This window comes from Portunus trituberculatus, chromosome 9 (genome assembly GCF_017591435.1).
Source record: "Portunus trituberculatus isolate SZX2019 chromosome 9, ASM1759143v1, whole genome shotgun sequence".
Taxonomy (NCBI): Eukaryota; Metazoa; Arthropoda; class Malacostraca; order Decapoda; family Portunidae; genus Portunus; species Portunus trituberculatus.
Genome location: NC_059263.1, coordinates 12,779,512 through 12,801,414, shown reverse-complemented (window position 1 = coordinate 12,801,414; position 21,903 = coordinate 12,779,512). Strand labels below are relative to the sequence as shown.

Genomic DNA, 21,903 nt, shown 5'->3' with positions numbered 1-21,903 from the left:
TGGTATAAGTTGACAAGAATTAGAATGAAAAACATCAAGAAAAGAAGACAACTAGAAACAAACAAACAAATGTATCGTTGGGAGACAGCTGGACTTTCAATTCTGGCCTCCCCTCTCCCATCCATCATTTGTGTTACCTTCACCTCCAAGACCCTGCCTCACCCATGCTTCACTGCCAGGCTTCTCCACCATCTCTCTATATCATAAGACTGTTATGATCTTTTCAAACACTTTTTTTTCTTACTGCCTTCATCATCACAACTTTACATGACATAGTTCTCACAAGAACACTATTACAAAAAAATTATGCTGAGACAGGTAGAAAGCTGTGCCACACAAATAATAAATACTTCACTGTATCATTATCTCACTTCAACACACTAATAATGACTCAGGTAGTGTCCAGTTCAGCAGTGAAACAGCAGATTGCCATGACACTGCTGATGGCATCTTCCCAACCCTCACATTTTCTAGAGAAGCAGGTATCTAATATCATGTTATCATTCTATCATTCTCCAGGAAGTCATTATTGTATACACAATCATTTAATGTGATTTCATTAATTGTTTTCTTACCCATTTGGGTTATGTACATGTTTTTTCTCAATTTATAAGGGGTTAGGAGAGGAAATTCTGCATATCCGGATATTTCACGTATCCGCCAGGGCCTTGGCTGCTATAATTCGGATACACGAGTGATTACTGTGTATATATATATATATATATATATATATATATATATATATATATATATATATATATATATATATATATATATATTCATGAACCAAAACTATTTTCCCCATAGGAATCTATATAAAAGAGATAAAAACCATTCCTGGAAGGGCTGCGTCTGACAGCCACAAGGCATGCACCCCGTGGTCTCTGCAACATGTATCCTATATCAAACACTTTTGTGTACCTCTTGAATCATCATTGCTAGAGTAACCTTCCTAAAGACATTCATCATGCATCACTAGCTGTCCTGATGGTGAAGCACCTCTGTGCTGTAATCAGCTGTGATGGCAATGGCGGCCCAAACAAATATCTCAAGGATTTTCGTCCAAGATTTGCCATACCAGCAAAGCATCTTGACATCGTGCTATTCTAAATAATTTGCATAATTTGAAAAAATGAATAGTTTTTTACCTCATGGTATTTCAAAATCACATAATTTAAACACACAAACTAAGAAATGCCTGTACTAAGCCATGAAGACTGTCTGAATAGATCACTATTGAGAGGAGAATCCACCTAATGATCACTAAAGAGAGCTTGCCCCTTCATTGGCAGTACAGATGGTTGGCAGTGATGGGGATTTTCACCCTTGTTGACGTGATTTTTCTACTTAATTTATTGTTGAACTATTGTTGAAAAGGACTGTAGAAAATGCTGGTGCACATAACTCAAAAATGGCCACTGTCAGACAAGGCCTTCTTCTACTTAACACCACATATACAAATTTCACAATTTAATTGTAGCTGGACACCAATTTCCTAAGATACAAGGATGCATGCAGCCTTACCTTGTCCAAGAACAAACACAGACTCACCTGAAAGAGTGGTCCAACATCAACATCAAATCCAAGATCAGCAAAGCCTGTGGCGATAACCTTTGCTCCACGGTCATGGCCATCCTGACCCATCTTGGCCACAAGGATCCGGGGTCGCCGTCCCTCTGCTGCTACAAACTCCTCAATCTGGTCAGCAAGAAGAGCAATAAAACAAATAAATCATGTTGTCTACCACACACAACAATGTATTCTTTTGAAAGGAAGAGTATCAAATTGTTATAAAACTGGTGTGCCTAAAAAAAAAATTTCATAAAAGCAATTAAAGCAACAGATGGTACAAAATCTAGTTTTGTGTTGTCATGCACTGAACACTATATGAACTATGATTTAGGATAACCTTACTGCAAAAACTACAAAATAACAATAAATGTACACCTGCTACTAAGAGAAAATGTAGTCAAAAAGTCATTTTTCAAATGCCATAGTTTTCACATGATTTTTTTTTTTTTTTCTTTTTCTTTTTCCCCCTTAAAATTTTGCCTCAGGTACATCCACTTGGTTTTCATGCTGCTGAAAATGGTCTTTGCCAAACTTGTCTGCTTGCCTATGTGACTCAACTAATTATATTCATCACTCAGATCTTCTTGTATATCATTTATCTATACTTGGAACATAATTGGTGCCTGCAGTGAAGACTGCAGTATGCCACTAGTGACTGCTACAACTTGATGGGATGTCTCTTATCAATGTCCTCATTTCCTTCTATGCTCTGTGTTAGGTAGTCTGTCATCCATTTTAAGATATTTTCCTTTATTACTGTCATAACCTGGCATGCCACAGCCTGGTGGGACATAGCGTGATGCAGCAGTGGCACAAGGATGTAAATAATTACGTCTACGGGAGAATTGTAAAAGGGACCCTGCTGCGAACACGAGAGTGAGAGGCAAAACATAAACAAGAGAGAGGGAAGCCAGGCATCAGATGGTACGCAGACCCAAACAAACACCCAAAACAAAATACTCTGGTTACGACGTTGGAGAGTAGTATAGTCAACACGTGTTTCCCCACGTGTAGTTAAACAGGATTGGTGGTTTTAAATGGCCAATGAACAAGCAGTATTTCATGTTTAGACCAATGGTGAACGTGCTATGAGACTAGGGAAAAGTTGAGCCTATGAAACACCAGTAAGGCAATGTTGTGTATACTACGTTTAAGGTTGTTTCTACATTACCTTCGTATGTGTTCTCGTCCTTACATTGTCACACGTGGACCTCCACATGTCTGATCTCTGAATGGTAGATGGTAAAATGGGCGTGGAGAAAAGGTACGAAACCTTGAGTATTTAAAATAAGCAGAAACCAGCAAGAAGATCTCTAGAATCTTGGCAGAAACGAGAGGAGAAAGCAGAAGGCAGTGGCCGAGAGGAGGAGAAGAAACATTTGAGTCATGGACAGACTCTTTCTTGTATTAGTGAGTAAAGCTCTATAGTTGTTAATGCAGTCTAAGACAATGTTTATGTCATTTAAGTGAAAGGAGGAAACAAATATAGGATGTGTATTTATTAGGATGTTATATTAAGATTTTATGTATGTGTAGTGCAATTCCACAGTTGATGCATTAAGATATATCATATTGAGGAGATAATTACATATGATATATTGTGGTGTATACATTATATGGGCATTTATAGAAGTCAAGCATTGAGTTGATATTGAGATGCATCAGCTGTGAAATTAGCACCTAATGTTTGTGGTTTTATTGTATGTGATTAACATTGATGAAGGATTTACGGAGATAAGGATTTACGGAGATGAGCTTAACATTTCTAAGGGCATTGATTGAATTTGTGTGACATTATGAGCAATCTTGAAAAGTGGTGTAATTAATCTTAGATGAATTAAAATTAGAAAATACAATACCGTATAATATATTACCTGCAGTAAGAATAAGTCTTCACTTAGAATAACACGATTGCAACTTGCAACGAACTTCCGAAATTACTCCTATGTGTTCTATTTTACATAACATAACATAAATAATAGGATAACAAAGGGCCACCAGGGTCCATCTAGGTTATCCTGTATCAGTCGCACAGTGACCTCGTCATCAGTACTTAAAGATACACTTACAAGTACACAATACATTATATACTAATTCTAAATATTTGGCCCATTAACAGGGCTAAGTCCCACAGCAAATTCCTCTACAATCTGTGATCCCATACATGGGGATCATGTCTTGTTTAACTATAGTAAATTTCTTATAAAAACTATCATGCAGCACTATACATAATTATAAATCTAATAAATTTAAGTGCTTATCTAATCTGTTTTTAAACATTGTCAAACTAGTGCTATTTACAACCCTCTCTGGCAATGCATTCCAGAAGTCTACTACCCTATGACTAAAGAAATATTTTCTTCTATCTAACCTGCAGCCTTGCTTTCTAATCTTCCTGCCATGATTTCTAGTCCTACTTCCTCCTCTAAGGTAAAGAAAGATCTCACATCTATGTAGTTTGTATCTGAGAACATTTTAAATAACTCTATCATATCCCTCTTATACATCTCCTCTCAAATGAAAACATGTTTAATTCCTTTAATCTATCTCTATACTCCAGGCGCTTTAATGCTGGTATCATCCTAGTTGCTCTTCTCTGAACTGCTTCTAACATGTTGATATCCTGCCTATAATGGGGTGACCAGGCCTGTATGCAATACTCTAAATGGGGCCTAACATAGGAATTATATAAGCTACGCACCACTTCCTTACTTTTATAACTAACATTTCTATTTATAAAACCCAGGATCCTATTTGCCCTATTTCTTGCTTCTAAACATTGCTTTGAAAATTTCATAGTCCTGTCTATCACTACTCCTAAATCCTTTCCTTCCTCTACTGCCTCTAGCCAACATCCCTCCATCTCATAGCTAAAGTTTGTGTTGTCTTTACCTAAATGCATAACCTGACACTTTTAGAATTAAACTCCATCTGCCACCTGTCTGCCCATGCTATCAGCCTGTCCAGGTCTCGTTGTATTCTGTAATTGTCCTTTTCACCCTGTACTGCACATACTATCTTAGTATCATCTGCAAACTTTGATACTTTGCTACTAATTCCTATATCTAAATCATTAATGTACACCAAGAAAAGAAAAGGTCCTAGCACTGATCCTTGGGGTACCCCACTAACCACTTCCTTCCACTCAGACATTGCCCCATTTAATACTACTCTCTGTTTCCTATCAGAAAGCCATTCACTAATCCAATCAACTAACCTACCCCCTATCCATGTAGTCTCAATTTGTACACTAGCCTCCTATAGGAGTCTTCTATGTGGCATTCTATCCAAGGCCTTTTCAATGTCCAAATAGCTTACCATTCAGTATAATGGCCAATTCACATGTGGTCCAGCAACATCCTTAACAAGAATTTAATGACTGCCTGAAGAACCCTACTGAGGTGACAAAGGAGTGAAAGAAGGCAAGGGATCATCACGGTCAGAGCATATTATCTTCACACTACTGCCACCTTTCCATAGCTGACAGATCTGCCTTTTTTCTCCAATGCTGATCCTTCTTTCTCTCCCTCTGTTTCTATATAAAAAGTGTGTTTTTTAAATTCTTCTAACTTTTGTTCCACATTGCTGATGAGGTAAAAATTAAGGTGTGTTCTCTATAGAGAAGTGTTCCCCAATCATAAATGTGAAATCTTAGCAGGGAAGTGAAACCCTGCTGATTGCCAATACCTCGCAGGCCGTACCTTAAGGCAGGTTCACACGTGCCAATTTGTGACTGAAATATTATGTATGTAGAGTTTCCACTTTCCAACTCATCCCTTCTAGTCTGAAAGAGTCATATGATACTTTCCAGGTACTGCCTGGAAAGTATCAACTTGATATTAACCCTTTCAACACAATGACGCGTAATTTGCATCATCAGGGAGCTTGTGACATATCCGATGGTGTGTATTTTACATCATGGCTGTTTTCTGTTAAGATTGTGTGTTCTCTTTCCTGGATAATGTATGAAATCTTTCAGAATGTAGGTCACATATGATACATTACAATGGCATACTTGATTTTCATCATTATTACAGAGGTGTATGATTCACTTATATCACAATAAGTACAGATGTACCATGCTGGCAATAATTTTATTTCATTTTTTTATACTTTTTATGGTACCAATAGATTAGTTTACCATAGAGATTAATGGTTTCTCTTGTTTGTCATCTTCAGAAAATGGCCTTGAGAAGGTGAATTACATTTTTTTTTTTTTCTAAAATTTGCAGGAATATATTTTCTAATGTACTTAGCTATTATGAAAAATCATTTACCATCATCAGTATTTCCAGAGAGAGAGAGAGAGAGAGAGAGAGAGAGAGAGAGAGAGAGAGAGAGAGAGAGAGAGAGAGAGAGAGAGAGAGAGAGAGAGAAAACCTTCAGACCATTAATTACCAGATGGTGTAGTTTATTTTCTAATAATTCAATATCCTTCCCACCAGGAAGGCATTTTGAAATGTATCCTGCGCATGTCGTACCCTGACTCACGGCCTGCACAGTACGTAGCCAGGCGTCAAAAATAACGTCCCTACAGGCATAAATTGATGAGGATTAAAATCAGAAACTTCAAGAAGAGAAGACAACAAGAAACAAACAAACAAATGTATCACTGGGAGACATCTGACCTTGAATCCTCACCTCCCCTCCCCCCTTGCCTCACCACCGTGCCTCACTGCCACCCTCCTCCGCCATTTCTCTACATCATAAGACTGCTGTTATCTTTCCAAACATTGTTTTTTCTCACTATCTTCATCATCACAACTATGCATCACATAACTCTCACAATAACACTGTTATAAAAAATTATGTTGAGACAGGTATAAAGCTGGACCAGGCAAGTAATAAATATTTCACTGTATCATTATCTCATTTCAATAAACTTATAACGGCTCAGAGAGTGCCCAGTTCAGAAATAAAACAGCAGATTGCCGTGACGCTGCTGATGGTGCCTTCCCAACCCTCAGTACGAGTGAATAATATTATCTAGAGAAATGGGTATCTGATGCATTTATCATCTTATCATGCTCCAGGAAGTCACTGTTATATACACAATCATGTGTGAAAATTTCATGTCAGTCAAATGGATGCAAATAACAAAACAAGAACAAAATTATGAAAATTCTTTAGGAGTGAATATCTTGAAAAAAAAATTTTTACACCAAAAATTTTCACAAAATTGGTATAAAGTCTGATCCACTTTTGTTTGGTATCATTTCAAACTACAACAAAAATGCAATTTTTAGTTGAAATTCGATATTTGATAATATCAATAGAAAACAGAGTAAAAAAAAAGTGAAAAACGTTTAAAAAAAAATAAAACTTGGAGGACAGTTCAACTCAGACTTGACGTTCAACAGTATGTATATATATATATATATATATATATATATATATATATATATATATATATATATATATATATATATATATATATATATATATATATATAAAATATGTAGGAGGAGGGGGGAGGAGGAAGCAAATTTAGGTACCTTGGGTACCTTGGCAGTCTGCCATCCTTGTTAAATTTATCTCAGCTAAAAAAGAGAGTCCACCTCCAGAAGTGTCTCAAATCTAAGACAAATTAAGGAAGTTAAATTAAAAACCAAGACCAAAAGTTTGTCTGAGACAAATTTACATACTTAAGACTCTTTGTCAATACCAGCCCAGGCTTTTTTGGGGGAAGCAGGTGTGTCTTATAACCCATCATATATGGTAAATATCTGCTCACAATAATGCACCAGAGTAACAACATAGGTCAGCCAATTGACAGTGAAAATTAACAATTCCTCCCACTGTCAAAAATGTTTTTTTTGTCTCGAGAACTTTCTTTGAATATATGAAATTGTGTATATTTTGGTTTTCCCAACCAAGAAAACCAAATCAAAAGAAACCTTACCTAACGTAACCTAAACCTAACCTAACTCTGTTTGTGGCACAATGTGTTGATTTTCAAAAGCATCAATGCATGTCCATGACAACCGGCCGTGCGAAAAGAAAACACTTCATAAACATAAAGTACGTAAAGTGCGTATACTACCACAACATGAAATCATATCATCTGTTACTGATAGGGACTTAAAGCAAACATTAACCCAACTGACTTTCTGGTTCATCTTCAATAACATTCTTCTAGAATGGTAATGATATCTTTGCCATTGCTTTACATTAAATATCAGCAAGCCTCTTCACTGTCCTGTTTCTATATTTCTTATTTCAAGTTTAAATCAATTTGGAAATTCATCTGATGATGTTAAAACCAAGTTGCGAATAATATATTAAGATCACAAGAAACATTCACCCAAAAGAATGTGGGAACAAAACAATGAATGACTAACCTTGGCAGTGACAGCTGACAGTTCATCTTGGTCACCATATTCTGTCCTATAGGCACCAGATACCAGGCGATCCTTCGCTACGTGTCGGCCAAACACCTATAGAAAGATCAGTGTGCTATGAAAAATACACTCACTCCCTCAATTGTGCAATATATATTACTGAGGAAAGTGCATACACACACGTGCACGCGCGCACGCGTCCCCACACACACACACACACACCCACTGATGCATGGAACAAACTGAGCGTGGATGTGGTGTGTGCGGCAAGTGTCAGTCAAATGAAGGAAAAATTGGACAAGTGTGGACAAAGAGACAGGACATAGAGAGCTACGGCTCGGGCCCTGTAATCACAAATAGGTAAATACACACACACACACACACACACACACACACACACACACACACACACACAAGAAAAAAATACACCCTTGGTACAAGGCTAGATGCATAAAAGCTAAAAAGGCAAAAGATAAAGCTTGGAAGAAATTCATAAAACAGAGAAATGACAAAAACTGACAGCAGTACAAGGATGTCAAAAATGAATACTCGTATATCAGAGCAAGGACAGAGGAAGAAAGAAACTTTGAGAAAGATGTGGTGAATAAAAGCAAAGATAAACCAAAACTTTTCTACAAGTTTATAAATGGCAAAACGAAGAATAAGGAAACAATAGAAAAAATCATTAAAGAAAGGGAAGACATACCAAACTTAGAAGGAAATGTGTGAAATAATGAATGAGAGCTTCAAAACAGTGCTCACTGCAGATTTCATAGAACCTATTACACTAAAAAGCCTCATTAATACCATTGTAAGTTTCTAAATGAAAAACTAAAGACAGAACACAGAAGAATATTGTTGTTGTTCTCTTGACCATGGCATGGTGGCAGGAGTGACCTAGGGATGTGCACTGGTATTCAGTATACCAAAATACTGGTATTTTAGCTTCGGTAATACCAGCATCACTGGTATCAGACCAAGACAACCATGTGTATGGCCATTCAAGTACTAGATATTTTTTCGATTACCGGTCAAATTTTTTGGCATTCAAGTATTGAAAACTTCAACTTTTAAGATGTTCGAGTATTGAGTCTTCACTGTAAATGATGTTGTACATGACTTCCTTCGTTAATGGATAGTTTTAAAGTTATGATTCTTTTCAACTTCTGTCTACCTTTCACCCCAAATCGTCATTGGGGGACCTGTGGGAAAACATTTTTTTTTAGATGAGGGAGCATTGAATCATGTAACAGGCCTTGCAGAAGAGGTAAAAAATCAACAAAATCACATAAAAATCTCTCACAGCACATAAATCACATCTTTATCAGTAGTTAGGTAAGGTTACAAATTGGTGAAACTGAAAACTGACCATAGTTTCTTATGCAGACAACATTACACATGCATCCACACATCTGAATGTATATACAGCCTCTAACCTCTTATAAACATTCTGTAACAGAGTTCACAGCACCCCCTGAACCAATCTACATCAGATATGGGCAGACCAGAACTGGGCCAGATCAGAACTGGTGCTATTCAACTTCGCTGAGAAAATTATTATTTCAGTAATTTGATATTTATAAACAAGAATCACAGCCTCACAGGTAAGATTGCTTAAATTTGTAGAATGATAATTTTTTTATGTAAAAATACTGGCAACAATAATAATTACAGCAATAAAATAATGATGTCTGTATGGGTAGGTAGAAGTACTCATTGTAAGCTAGATTAGTGGGCACCAGGGAGAAGCTTAGTCTACAAGAGGTCTCAACTTCACGTATTAGACCCAGGGTAATTTTTTTAGCAAAATTTGTGGGAAAAGGTGTGTCCCATATACCATCTAATACAGTACAATACCTTCTCCATAGCTGCAGAAATCTCTCCCAGAGTGGCCCGGGCTCGAGCAGCCACCACTGCTGCAGCCAACAGATTCTCGCTGCCCAAAGCTGCTGCCTCCAGTTTGGCCAATGCTGCCTGCACAGCCTGAGGATCCCTGCTCCCCCGTACCTGTCATCAAAACATTGAGTGTTACTTGTAGTGTTATGAAAAAAAAATAATATACAGAGCAGAAACATGGACACTTGAGAAAATAGAAGAGAGGAAGTTGTACAGAACAGAGATGAAAATGAGATGAATAATGACTGCATTACTTAGAGAACATCTACAAAATAAAGCAGTGAGAAGGAAAGTAGGAGTGTAATGGATTATGGAAGATAGGAAAAATCTTAAAAATTAAACGGTTTCACCAAAGGAAAAAGGGGAGGTTAGAAACTGATTAAAAGAATATGAATAAAACTGTTGAAAGAAGATTGAGGGACAGACAGCAAGTGAGATGGAGGGATGGAACTGTTGGAACTGGAAGGGATGGGAGTTAAAACAGTCACAGAAGAAAATGCAAGAGACAGAAACAACTGGAGGGGATTCGTACATGGTGCCAACCCCCTCACTCACTACAGGGAAACTGCTTTAAGGGCAGTGTTGTTTCTTTCCAGTTATCACACTGAGATATCTTATACTCTGCTATATTAGTACACATACCAGGTGAGTTTGGAGAGGAAAAAAAAGAGTGTACTCCTTTGTGAGGCCTAATTAAATGTATACAGATAATGTTGTCCCAGTTGTAATACATGGTACATTGACTCAACAAGCCAAAACTTGAAATTATGTGTGTGTGAGCACAACAGTATCTCCTGTACTAGCACAACCACCTGCTGGCACCTGACAAGCCCACCTTACCTGCTTCAGTTTGTTGATCTGAGTCTCACGAACTTCATTGTTGTCAATCATCAGGACGTCAACTGTTTCCTCCTTCTCAAGACGGTACTTATTAACGCCTACGATCACTTCTGTGGGTGGGACAAATATTCAACAGTTGAAAATGAGGACACAATCTCCATCCCCTCCCTTTTTCTTTAATATCTTCAGTACCATGACATTTTTCTGTATTCATTCTCCTTACCGTTTGGTGACTTTATACAGCTTCAGAAACTCATGTGGGGGATTAAAATAGTGAAGACTGTGGCTATTAATCTTTCGACCCCCATAGACCTGTCCTAATGTCAATAAAATGGTCTAATCATACGCAAATCTAAAGGTAAAAATGTGTTCCAGTATTGAAGGGGTTAATAATAAGTGATAATAAGTGAGAAAAGTAATACATGTTAAAACCTTCACATGTAGATTTAACCTCATCTTGAGTACTGCATACAGCTTGCTCTCCATAAAACAGAAGAAAAGAAACTATAAATAAAATACAATGAGGAATTACAATGATTGCACTATGACTGCCAAATACTAATGAAGTCATAAATAGTCATAAGTATTGTGCAATGTGGCAGGGTCATCTCACCTTTCCTGTCTAGAAAGCAGGCACATGCAGTGGTGACTTGTCATAATGGACCTCGCAGTAATGGATTTCACTCAATAACAGACTCGACTAATCTAATCTAATCAATTTTTTTTAACATTATGGCAGCTCTCCTTTTTCCCTCACAAATCTATAGTTTCCTTGTGGCCGTACAGAAGAATACATACGACATGATAAACAAAACAGAAATAGACATGCTAGATACCACTGTAACTCATTTTGTTCGTCTACAATGGAGAGTGGTGACTGCTTGCCTGTGGGGCTCACCACAGCACACTCATGGTAATTTGTGGTCCAGGGCTGGTTGGTGCCATGGCTTGCTGAAGTGGTATGTTAGTTCCTCAAGAGGAGGAACGTTAGTCCAACGCTGTGCCCCCAAGACATCCTACCCAAAGCCCTCCAAGGCTAAGCCTGCTCCCGACGTGGTGCCAAAGTCCCCTGCCACCCCCCACCTCCTGAGGCTAAAAGTACCCCCCGCTGCAGACCCCAAGGCCCGTAGCCCAGAGGTGAAGGAGCCCCATACCCTGAACCCCAGGCCAACCCGCACCCCGGACACCAAGGCGCCCCACACCACAGACGCCAAGGCACCACAGACAAGCCTTTCCGTACCCCAGGCCGCCACCCCGACGCCAAGCCCCCACCTGCGCCGTCATCTACGCCACAGCATACAAAAGCGGTTTCCTGCGCGCAGCCGATGCCATTCCTCCTTTTTTTGGGGGAGGGGGGTACTGTAGTGAACACCACTACACTATTACTACAATCATCACCAGACATGCACGCCTAACTGACTCCAGTGTGTAGTGGACACCACTACACTACTGCTACTACTATTATTCACTCACCACATGAGTTCAGTCAGCACAGCAACTCCGGGACACACACACTTGCCTACACAACCGCTCGTCCCGTCACCACTACACTACTACTACTACTACTATCCAGTTACCACGTGAGTCAAACAGCATTGAGACTCCGGGACACACACACTCGCCTACACGACTGCTCGTCTCATCACCTCTATTTATTGAACATCTCTAGTTTACTTCTCCATCCGTGTCCTGGCTAGATAGTGAACACTGCAAAATCCTGCACCGCTCCCATAAAGTCCGAGTTGAACTGCCTGCCTGTTTTTTTTTTTTTTTTTTTTGGGGGGGAGGGAGTGGAATTCCTTTAAGTCGGACATTCCTGTTTGTCAGACCAGCCTTTTCCTCTTTTAGCCCAAGTTAGCGAGAGTCAACAGTATCAAGGCAAGTGAAATTTTCCGAGATCTCAATGCCACACGCATGGACAGACTACTGTTTCATCCAATAAGCCTCCAAACACCTGAACCTTGGTCTTGGGACAGGAAACCTGGAGTCCCAGGGCTTCGCTTCATCATGCAGTGCCTCTAGAGCCATTACCAGAACCTCTGGTGACTCAGCAAAGATTACTGCAACATTGGTAAAAACAAGATCTGCAATCTCAGTACTGCCGACAGGTGCTCCACAACGACTTTGGTCTACAACTCTGCCTATTACTCAGTCCATGCAAGTGATGAAAAGTGATGGAGCAAGCACACATCCCTGCCTCACTCCAATATTCAAAGGGGAAGAAGCTGAACATGCCCCCTCCACACTTCACAGCACTCACAGTCCCAGAGTAGAGGCCAGTTAATAGACCAATAATCATTGCAGGAATCTCATGGAGATGCAAAAGTTATATTCATAATTCAGCTATTCTTGGTAAGATAAATTTTCATTACTCTGTAAGCTTCTTAAATAATAATGAACTTTTTTATTTCAACACTGAGTGTAGAATAAGACAGACTAAATTATACAAATATTTTTTAGCATTATTCAAAGAGAATAAACTACTGATAAAAGGGAAAGGGGGTGTTTAAGGGTCTTACAGACAAACTGCTCTCAGCAATGGACAATTGGTATTAATGCACAACCTCTCATGTCTAAAGTGTCCATTATCAAGAACCACCACTGTTCTATTGAAATACTGCTTCCCTCGGCATGAACTTTCTCTTTGTAAATTCAACAGAGGAGAGGGTGCATCAGTACTTATCCTGATAAAAAGAAATCATTTGTAATAGTGATGAAAATCAAGTAAGCCATCACATCATATGCAACCTACATTCTGAAAGACCACATATAGTATCGAGAAAAAACAAACACACCATCTTAGCAGAAAGTAGCCATGGCACAATATGTGCATCATCGGATATGTCACGAGGGCTCTGGTGATGCAAAACACACGTCATGATGTTGAAGGGATTACTATTTGTTGTAGGTCTCCCTCCTACATAAAAAAATAAAGTTAAATAAATTTTTTTGAGGAAGTTAAAGAGAAAGTAACAAATACAATAACTTACATAGTAGAATTAAGACATGTTAAATGTATTCAGTGGAATTTGTCATGCCACCAAACAAGATGTGTTTCTACTGACAACCAAGTGAATATCAGTCATCTGGCTGCGTCATGGATCCAGTGGTAATGTTTCACTTTCCACACAAGAAGTAATGGGCACCCAGCAATGAGCCTTGGCTGCTTCATGGACCCAGTGGTTGTTTCCCTCCCTACACATGCACCTGCACCCAACAATGAATTATGGCTGCCTCACTCACCAAACTGTGAAAGGGACCAACTTCTAACAACGGACCCAGTGGTTACTTCTCTTCTTTACACATGTACTGGATACCTAACAATGAACTCTGGCTGCCTCACTGACCAAACACTGCAAGGGACTCACCTCAGATAATCATGTCGGCCAAGTCGCCGTGAGTCTCTGCCTCGTCTGTGGGCGATCTCATCTCTGCTTTATTTTTTGGTATTCCATGTAAGATTTATGCATTACAAAACAATCCTTTCTTGGGGGCAAGGTTTGTAAAAAGCTAACAGAAATGTTTTGTGAACATAAATGCATATATATGTGTGGTGTTCCCAGCAATATCAGAGCAACCTGATAGCAACCTTGTCACCGTCCCTCCAAGCGTTCATGGATGCCATTTCGCGGCAGGAGGTTACTCTGACATTGTTAAAGAACCTTGGATCCAGCTCCAGGAGCACTAGAGACAGAGGCAGGGAGCCAACCAATTACAGCGAAGCTGTAACGTTTAGTCCCTCACCCGGCGAATTTAAACCCAGAAAATTCGCTAAAACGGATGTGGTTGTATGTTATGAGGATTTTTTTGTCTAACTTTATGTAGTACGTTAATCCGGAAATTCGTTAGACGAACGTTCGTTAAGCGGAGTATTACAGTATTGACATTTTGGGATCCTGCCCATCTCTACCAAGGATTTAATTTAATTTTGTTTATATCAGAACATTGTAAAAATTGGATATGGGGTAAATCTAAGGTCCCATCACACAGTCCTATAAAAGATAACCAATGCTCACTTCCACTAGTCTAAACCAATGGTTGTCACTGGCCAACACTAAGAGGCACAAGGCTGACTGTATCACATAAGAGGATGACTGACCAATTAACCCATTCAGTACTGGAATGCATTGTTATCATGTATTGCTTGGTATGATTAGATAATATTATTTACATTGGGAAGGGTCTATGAAGGTCAAAAAAATTAATAGTCAGAGTCCTTACTATTTCAACCCCCACATAAGTTTCTGACACTGTATAAAATCACCAAATAGTAAGCAGAATGAATATAAAAACACATCACATACTGAAGGGGTTAAGAGTGATCATGTCTGCTTAATCATCATACAGAAGAACACAAAGTTATGGGATTTCTCTCCCTGTCTCTCACCTTTCCCACTGTCTATCATAGCTTGTCTCTTTGCTGCACATTCCTCAATCTTCAGCTTCGCCCACCCTGGAAAGAAATAAGTTTATTAATCTTTTACATGTGAGTGTACAGCAATACTCTGCTTAATGAACAGGATAAGGGGTGTCAAAGCTGTTCATAGCGCTAAAATTTGTTAAGTGGATTTATTTTCCCATAGGAAATAATGGAAATAGGGGAATGCGTTCTGGGCTGGTCCCCAACATACCACATGGGTTAAAAAAATTATATATATGTTTCACAGCGTATTGGGCCACCGATGTACCACTACTTTATGATGTCATGTGAGTCATTGGAAGTTGGAAGAGCTACATACAAATTCTCTCACTGATAGCTCCACTGTAATTTATGCAGGAGCAGATCAAAGTTCGCCGCGGTGAGGCAGAGTCTAGCACATTGCATTAATGCAGGTAACGTGTTAAGCGGCGAAAACATGTTGTTAAGCAGAGCAGAAATACAGGGTAACCTCTTCATACTGCAGAGCAGGAGAGAGTGAGACAGAGGCAGCCAATACCAGCACCTGGAGCGCTAGAGACAGAGGCGGGGAGCCAGCCAATCACAGCAAAGCTGCCGCGTTCGGTCCCTTACCCGGCAAATTCAAATCCAAAAAATTAGCTAAAACGGATGTGGTTGTACATTATGCGGACTTTATATAGTACATTAAACCAGAAATTCGTTAGACGAACGTTCATTAAACAGAGTATTACTGTATTTGTTTTTTTAACAGGACTCGTCAAGTTTGCCATGCCCTGTTCTTGTAAACTCATGAATCATTCTGACTTTATGTTGTAAAGTGTTAACAGCATGTACGCACATCAATTTTAGACATTAAGCTCCCTTCTAAATTTTCTAATCTTCAGCCCTGCCAGTCCCCAGCAGCCCCTTCCAAAATTTACAAGAGTTATTCTGGCATTATTATCAGTACCACAACCTTCATCTTTTTATCTTAAGATACCTTATGATATGAACAGTTTCTACATTGTTTGACTGTTTTTTTTCTCTCAATTTTTGGAGCAAGAAAATATTAATCTAAAATGACAGCTGATGTGTAGAAAAAAAAATTATAAATCAGATAGAAAACAATCCTTTAGCTTTTGTTGAATTGAAATCAAGCTAAAGCTGGCTTCAAGATAACTCTATAGAAGGAGAATAACCAATGTTTTGAGATACAAGCACATAAAGCATAGCAATTAAATTATTTTATGATCACTATATTACTAAGGCAATGTCCCCTACAACCTCAAGGTGAAGGGGGTAACATATGGAGCAGATGCCAGTCCCCAAACAGGGCTGGGAGAGCTTGCCAAAAAAATGGGAGAAGTTAAATGCTAGATCAATAAGATGGTTAGTCATGGAAGAGGAAAGCCAAAGATGATGGTGGACACTGAGGTGACCAAGAATACAGATTTCCACAAAAGAGGAGAGAGTTAGGATGAGCTCCACTTCAAGAGGTAAATATAATCTAAAAAAAATTTCATAATTAGAAAGTTAAATTATAGAGAAAAATCATTGACAAATTGATCTTTCAAAGTTTAAAATAGATGATTTAAAATTTGGAAGGCTCAAAAGCAGTGGTTCCCAACCCCAGGGTCATGACTCAAATTAGGGTCACAAGAGTAGTTGTGAGGGTTACAAAAATGTATCTTAATAATTCACAGTTGTTCACATTTTTATTTTGACTAATGTAACTGATTTACTTTAGTTGGACAAGGTAAAGATTTCACTACACACACAGTAACAAAAGCGGCACAAAAGAGGTATGAGTAGCTTTCATGTACCATATGTGTGCTTGATCACCAAACAGTCAGCGAGGAGCCTGACTGAGCAGTCAGGCACATCTGTGATGCCGCTGCAGTGAAAGAACATTACTTCTTCAGAAAAACTAAGCATTCCATGCATTACATTTGTTTCTTATATTTTTCATAATATCTCATACATGCCTTCCTCCCATCACCCTAGTTGCTTATGTCTGTCAGCCTGTCTGTATCTGTCTTTGTCTAACTGCCTGTCTGTCTCTACCTCTGCCTAAGTGACTGTCTCCGCTTGTTTGTCTCTGCCTCGGTTAGGTGAGGTTAGATTTATTTCAACTTGGGTCACTACTCCAGGTTAAGACTGCATTTAGGGTCGCAACCGAAAAGGCTTCAGAAACACTTCTCAAAAGCTATGGTATGACAAGCTACTGAAAAGTTTTTGTAGACCTTCACATTCAACTTTAGACTGAAAGTGAAGATAGAAAGTATGAGGGAATATAGACCATGTTGGTATCCGTAACTTCTGGGACCTGTTTTTGTGAAGAAAAGGTTACAGCCATCTGTTTCAGTGAGAGAAAAAGGTCTAGTAAAAGAAAGGTGATGTTCTGCAAATTTGGATGTGGATGCTTCAGAAGTTGATGTAGAATCTATTAGCTAAGAAGGGTATCAACACACTTTGGATCAGACAAGCAGTCCAACCTTGGATCATCTTGATCTCCTCTGACTCAGACTACACAGCTCAAAATTTCAACATAAACAGATAGACATTGTGGTAACAGCAATGCTAGCAACAGCACTGCTCACCAGAAAACAAGGCCTTTGTCATTCCCCATGGCCTCTACCTCCTTATAGGGACAGTACTTACCAGACTCCACAGCCTTTGCCATCCCTCCCATGGCTTCCACCTCCTCAATGACACTCTTGCCAGCCTGATATACCTCATTGGTTAGTGCCTCCATGGCATAGGATCCTGCCCAGGGGTCAATGATCTGGGGTCAAAAGAGGAATCAGTTAAAAAGGATATCTACAAGTATTTTCTTACGAATATTCCTATAATTGGACAGAATGTTTTTTTTTTTTTCCAGCATGTCTGGAATAACCTAAATTACCAGATGACAAGGCTTGTTTCATAAAATCAAATCCCTTTCCCCCACAGAAGCCATTCTTAAATGTTCTGCACTGTTGCATCAGAGCCTACTTTGCACGCTAATCGACTTGCTATTATTCAGCGTTCGTAATGTACATAAGAATCACAACAGAATCTTTTTCTATGAATAGTTTGAAAAGGATGTAGTAAAAAAAAGTTAAAAGATGCCCAAGTTCTTCTACATATATATAAAGGAAAGATGACAAACAGAAAGACCATCAGCAGGTTGGTAAAGAAAGGAAAGAAATATGAAACAACTGAAGAACTTATAAAAGAAAATTTTTTGTTTTAAAGGTAAACTCAAGATAATGAGAATTTAAGCACTTCTGAGACCCTTTGGAACATAACCCAATGATAAAGTGGGGAGAAGTCATGGAAAAATATAGGATAACCAAAAGGTAACACATTATAGAGACTTATTTATAATATATGATAACCTATTTCTATCTGTACAGTAGATTACACTACTTTTACATAACATAAAGTAAAGTAAAAGTTTCTTCTACTGTAATGATACAACACAAGTACTTATTTGTTACAAGGTAGGAAGCACGGACTCATTAACAAGTTCCCATATGTCATTTCAGGAAATAGAGGAGCAAAATATAGGTCAACATGTTCAAAAATAGCCATCACATCATATGATAGAAGTTGAAGTTGCACAGTTTATCACATGATATGTCTGTTTATTGGTTAATATGAAAAATCAATACAGGTACTGATTAATGAAGGATGAGATAAATGAAGATGATGATGAAGTACAGTAAGTCCTTGTTATACGGTACATACTGTATGTGTTCCTGAAAACCTTACCGCAAATCAAAATTATCGTATACTGAACCCATTACAACATGTAATAATAGGGGATGTGTTATGTGTATGACTAAGAATGTAATAGAGTAATGATGACATGACTTCATGCCGACATGCATAGTGCTACATTCAAAATGTCATACATTCCTTATTTCAAATTTCTTTTGAATGTGCTTTGTTACAGACATACTTGAAAGTTCCCTAAAAAAATTAAGAGAATGCTTTTTTTCAATTTCTTCATACATCATGATATGATTTTAAAATTTTTTGCATTTCATGACATCATGAAAACAGCAAGTAAAGCTGTTATTTTACCTCATTAACCCCTTCCCCAACAATTTTCTTTTTTTTTTTTTAGTTAAAAACGTTTCTTTTTCAGACTATTTTTTTTTTCATTTTGGTTCTATATAGTATTTTTCATACCGATTATAAAAACAGCTTGTGATTACTGTTTTTCCCCATTTTTGTGGTTAACTTTTTATTTTGAAAATACCTTTGTAGACATATACGAGTTAACGCGTCTTCCTATAAACCGTATATTTTCGCCACAGTTTCTAATAATTTTATTACCAAAGGTAAAGAGGAATGAAAAAAAAAATTATTTATTTTTATTTTTTATTACATTTGTTACCAAAAATCTGCCAAAAATGATAATATGTAAATATAAATAAAGAAACTCCTTTTTCCGGCATTTTATTATGAATGCAATCAATTGAAAACTGTAAGTTGTTAGCAAAAAAAATTCAAATGGACCCATTTCTGCTGGGTTTTCATCAATCATTATTCTAGGATTTTCTGTGAATGGAAACCATGGTGATGCTGCATTCATGCGCTCCTCTGACAACTCTAGGTTTCTCCAAGCCCTCCTCCTCACCTCCCTCCTCCTCCTCCTCCTCCTCACTTATCAAGAAATATTCATTGTTTGATGAACTGGCAGTGTCATCAGTAGTATTCAAGCTTCTGAGGGAAGGTTCATATTCACTATCTTCCTCAGAACTAGACATTTGGAGTGTAAATTATTTGAAAAGGGTACAAAAAATGAGTGGTAATGTGGATGAAAACAACACCCATGCGACGACAGTGGTTGCCAGAGCAAGTCTAGTAAGAGCGTCCTTGAAATCCCACCGCTCCACCCTGTCGCCTCTGCCAGGCGTACGATTTGACGAGAATACTCGTTTCACACGTAGAATGGTTTAGAAAGGCTCAGAATCAACGAGTATATATGTCTGCAGCTGGTTTTTGAAGTTCAAGTTTTAGATGAGTATACTCGTCGATGACTGAAAACGGAACATTTAGTGAAAACGAATAAATACGTCTGTAGCTGGTTTTTGAAGGTAAGACGAGTATATTCATCGACGACTGAAAACAGGACATTTAGTGAAAACGAGTACTGTTACTAATTTCTGCCGAGGAAGGGGTTAAAGAGAAAATTCAGTTCTCGAGATGCAGTATTGGTTTGTTGGCTCTCCTATCCTTATTTTGTCACATAATTGAATTATATTTATAAACAATGTGTATTAACAGGTATTACTTTTATACTGTAAATATGACATAGATACCTTGGGTATTTTTTGTGCAAATTTTTTTGGGGGGTGACAAAAAAGATTTTCAAAATCATGAAATAAAATAATAACTAACAGTAGTATGGTGATATCCTTTTGATCAGAGGTAACAGACATAACAACCAACAAATGTGACTATCAGTGTACACGTAAACTAAGTAATAACAATTTCATCACACTACAAAATAATACATATTTTTTTAATTCAATATTTTGAGTTTAAAAATCTGCCTAAAATTTAATTGAAGGAATTTGATCATGGCTATGGTCACGCTTACAAAGATGAGGTTGATGATCATTTTGTTATAAGAAATTCTAAGATCGGTCAATTTCTGAAAAAAGTTATTCAACAGTATATGCACAAAAAGAGATAGTCTGGAAAAACACATTTTTCTGTGAACATCTTCAATGTGCCCATATAACTCACTCCAACACTCACCAGATACAAATATTTACTGACATAATTCTCTGACATCTTCTTGGAGGTTGGTAGTAGTTGTTTTGATAGTATGAGGCCATGGACAGCATATGAAAAGTACCTACACAAGGTGAGTTCTCCCTTGTCTGGTAGGCTTCTTGTCATCAGCCTCTTTCTCATCGCCACAATGCTACATCTCTTGCTACCTTCTATCACTATTTTTCACACCAACTGATCAAATCTTAATAACTGCATTCCTTTCCTCATTATACAGTCATGCTGCACAAGACTCTTCTTTGTCTTACACCTATTCAGTCCACCTTTCTGATGCAAGAGTTAACCAGTACTCTTAACCATTTCCCCCTTTCTCTGATAAACTTTAAAGCTTTGCTTTTGTATTTTCACATCCCTATGGCTTGAACTTGTGCTCTTCATAAAAAAATATGAAAAAAGTATGTCAAGTATAAACACTGCACAATTTGTTTTGTTCACTGAAAGTAATACATGACCCCATCATTAAAATTAACAGCTACTCTATAATCTTGTGAAATCCAACAAACATAAAATAATAAAACAAGATGCAAAATTTACTTTTGGTATGCCAGTTTCTTCCTGCAGGATGATCTGAGTGTTGCGGGCAATGCGAGCAGAGAAGACAGTGGGCAGCCCAAGAGCCTCATCAAAGGAATTTGTGTGGAGGGATTGTGTGCCACCGAACACTGCAGCAAGACCCTCCACTGTGGTGCGAATGATGTTGTTGTATGGATCCTGCAAGAATAGGTACTGATTGAAGGCATGTGCAGCTGGTATTCATATGTCACCTTAAAAGGAATCCTTAAGAAAATAAGAACATAAGAAAATAAAGAAAGTTGCAAGAAGCAATCAGGCCTACATGAGGCAATCCCTATATGAACATACCCACCTCTTTCCATCTATCATTCCCATCCATGTTTTCCTTTCTGTAGGAGTGGAAAGCTGACCAAAGGCAAAAGAAAGAGTAAAAAACAGGCCCACTTAAAATGCCAGTCCCATGCAGGTCAGAGAGAGTTAGCCAAAAGAAAGTGATAAATGTCTTGAAAGCTCCATCTAAATGAGGCCAAGTCTTAGGAAGATGGAAATACAAAACATAGAGAGTTCCAG

At 38.2% G+C, this 21,903-nt stretch overlaps 1 protein-coding gene across 1 annotated transcript in view; it reads right to left on the bottom strand.

Annotated features, from left to right (window-relative positions):
- LOC123501425 (methylmalonyl-CoA mutase, mitochondrial-like) overlaps window positions 1-21,903 on the bottom strand; it is a 123,513-nt gene that overhangs the window by 36,027 nt on the left and 65,583 nt on the right. Inside the window, exons 8-14 of the mRNA XM_045250253.1 lie at window positions 21,355-21,531; window positions 17,689-17,812; window positions 15,037-15,102; window positions 10,650-10,759; window positions 9,771-9,920; window positions 7,914-8,009; window positions 1,552-1,698 (exon numbers count right to left, since the gene is read on the bottom strand). Coding sequence (XP_045106188.1) covers window positions 1,552-1,698; window positions 7,914-8,009; window positions 9,771-9,920; window positions 10,650-10,759; window positions 15,037-15,102; window positions 17,689-17,812; window positions 21,355-21,531 — 870 coding nt within the window. The remainder of the gene's footprint in view (window positions 1-1,551; window positions 1,699-7,913; window positions 8,010-9,770; window positions 9,921-10,649; window positions 10,760-15,036; window positions 15,103-17,688; window positions 17,813-21,354; window positions 21,532-21,903) is intronic.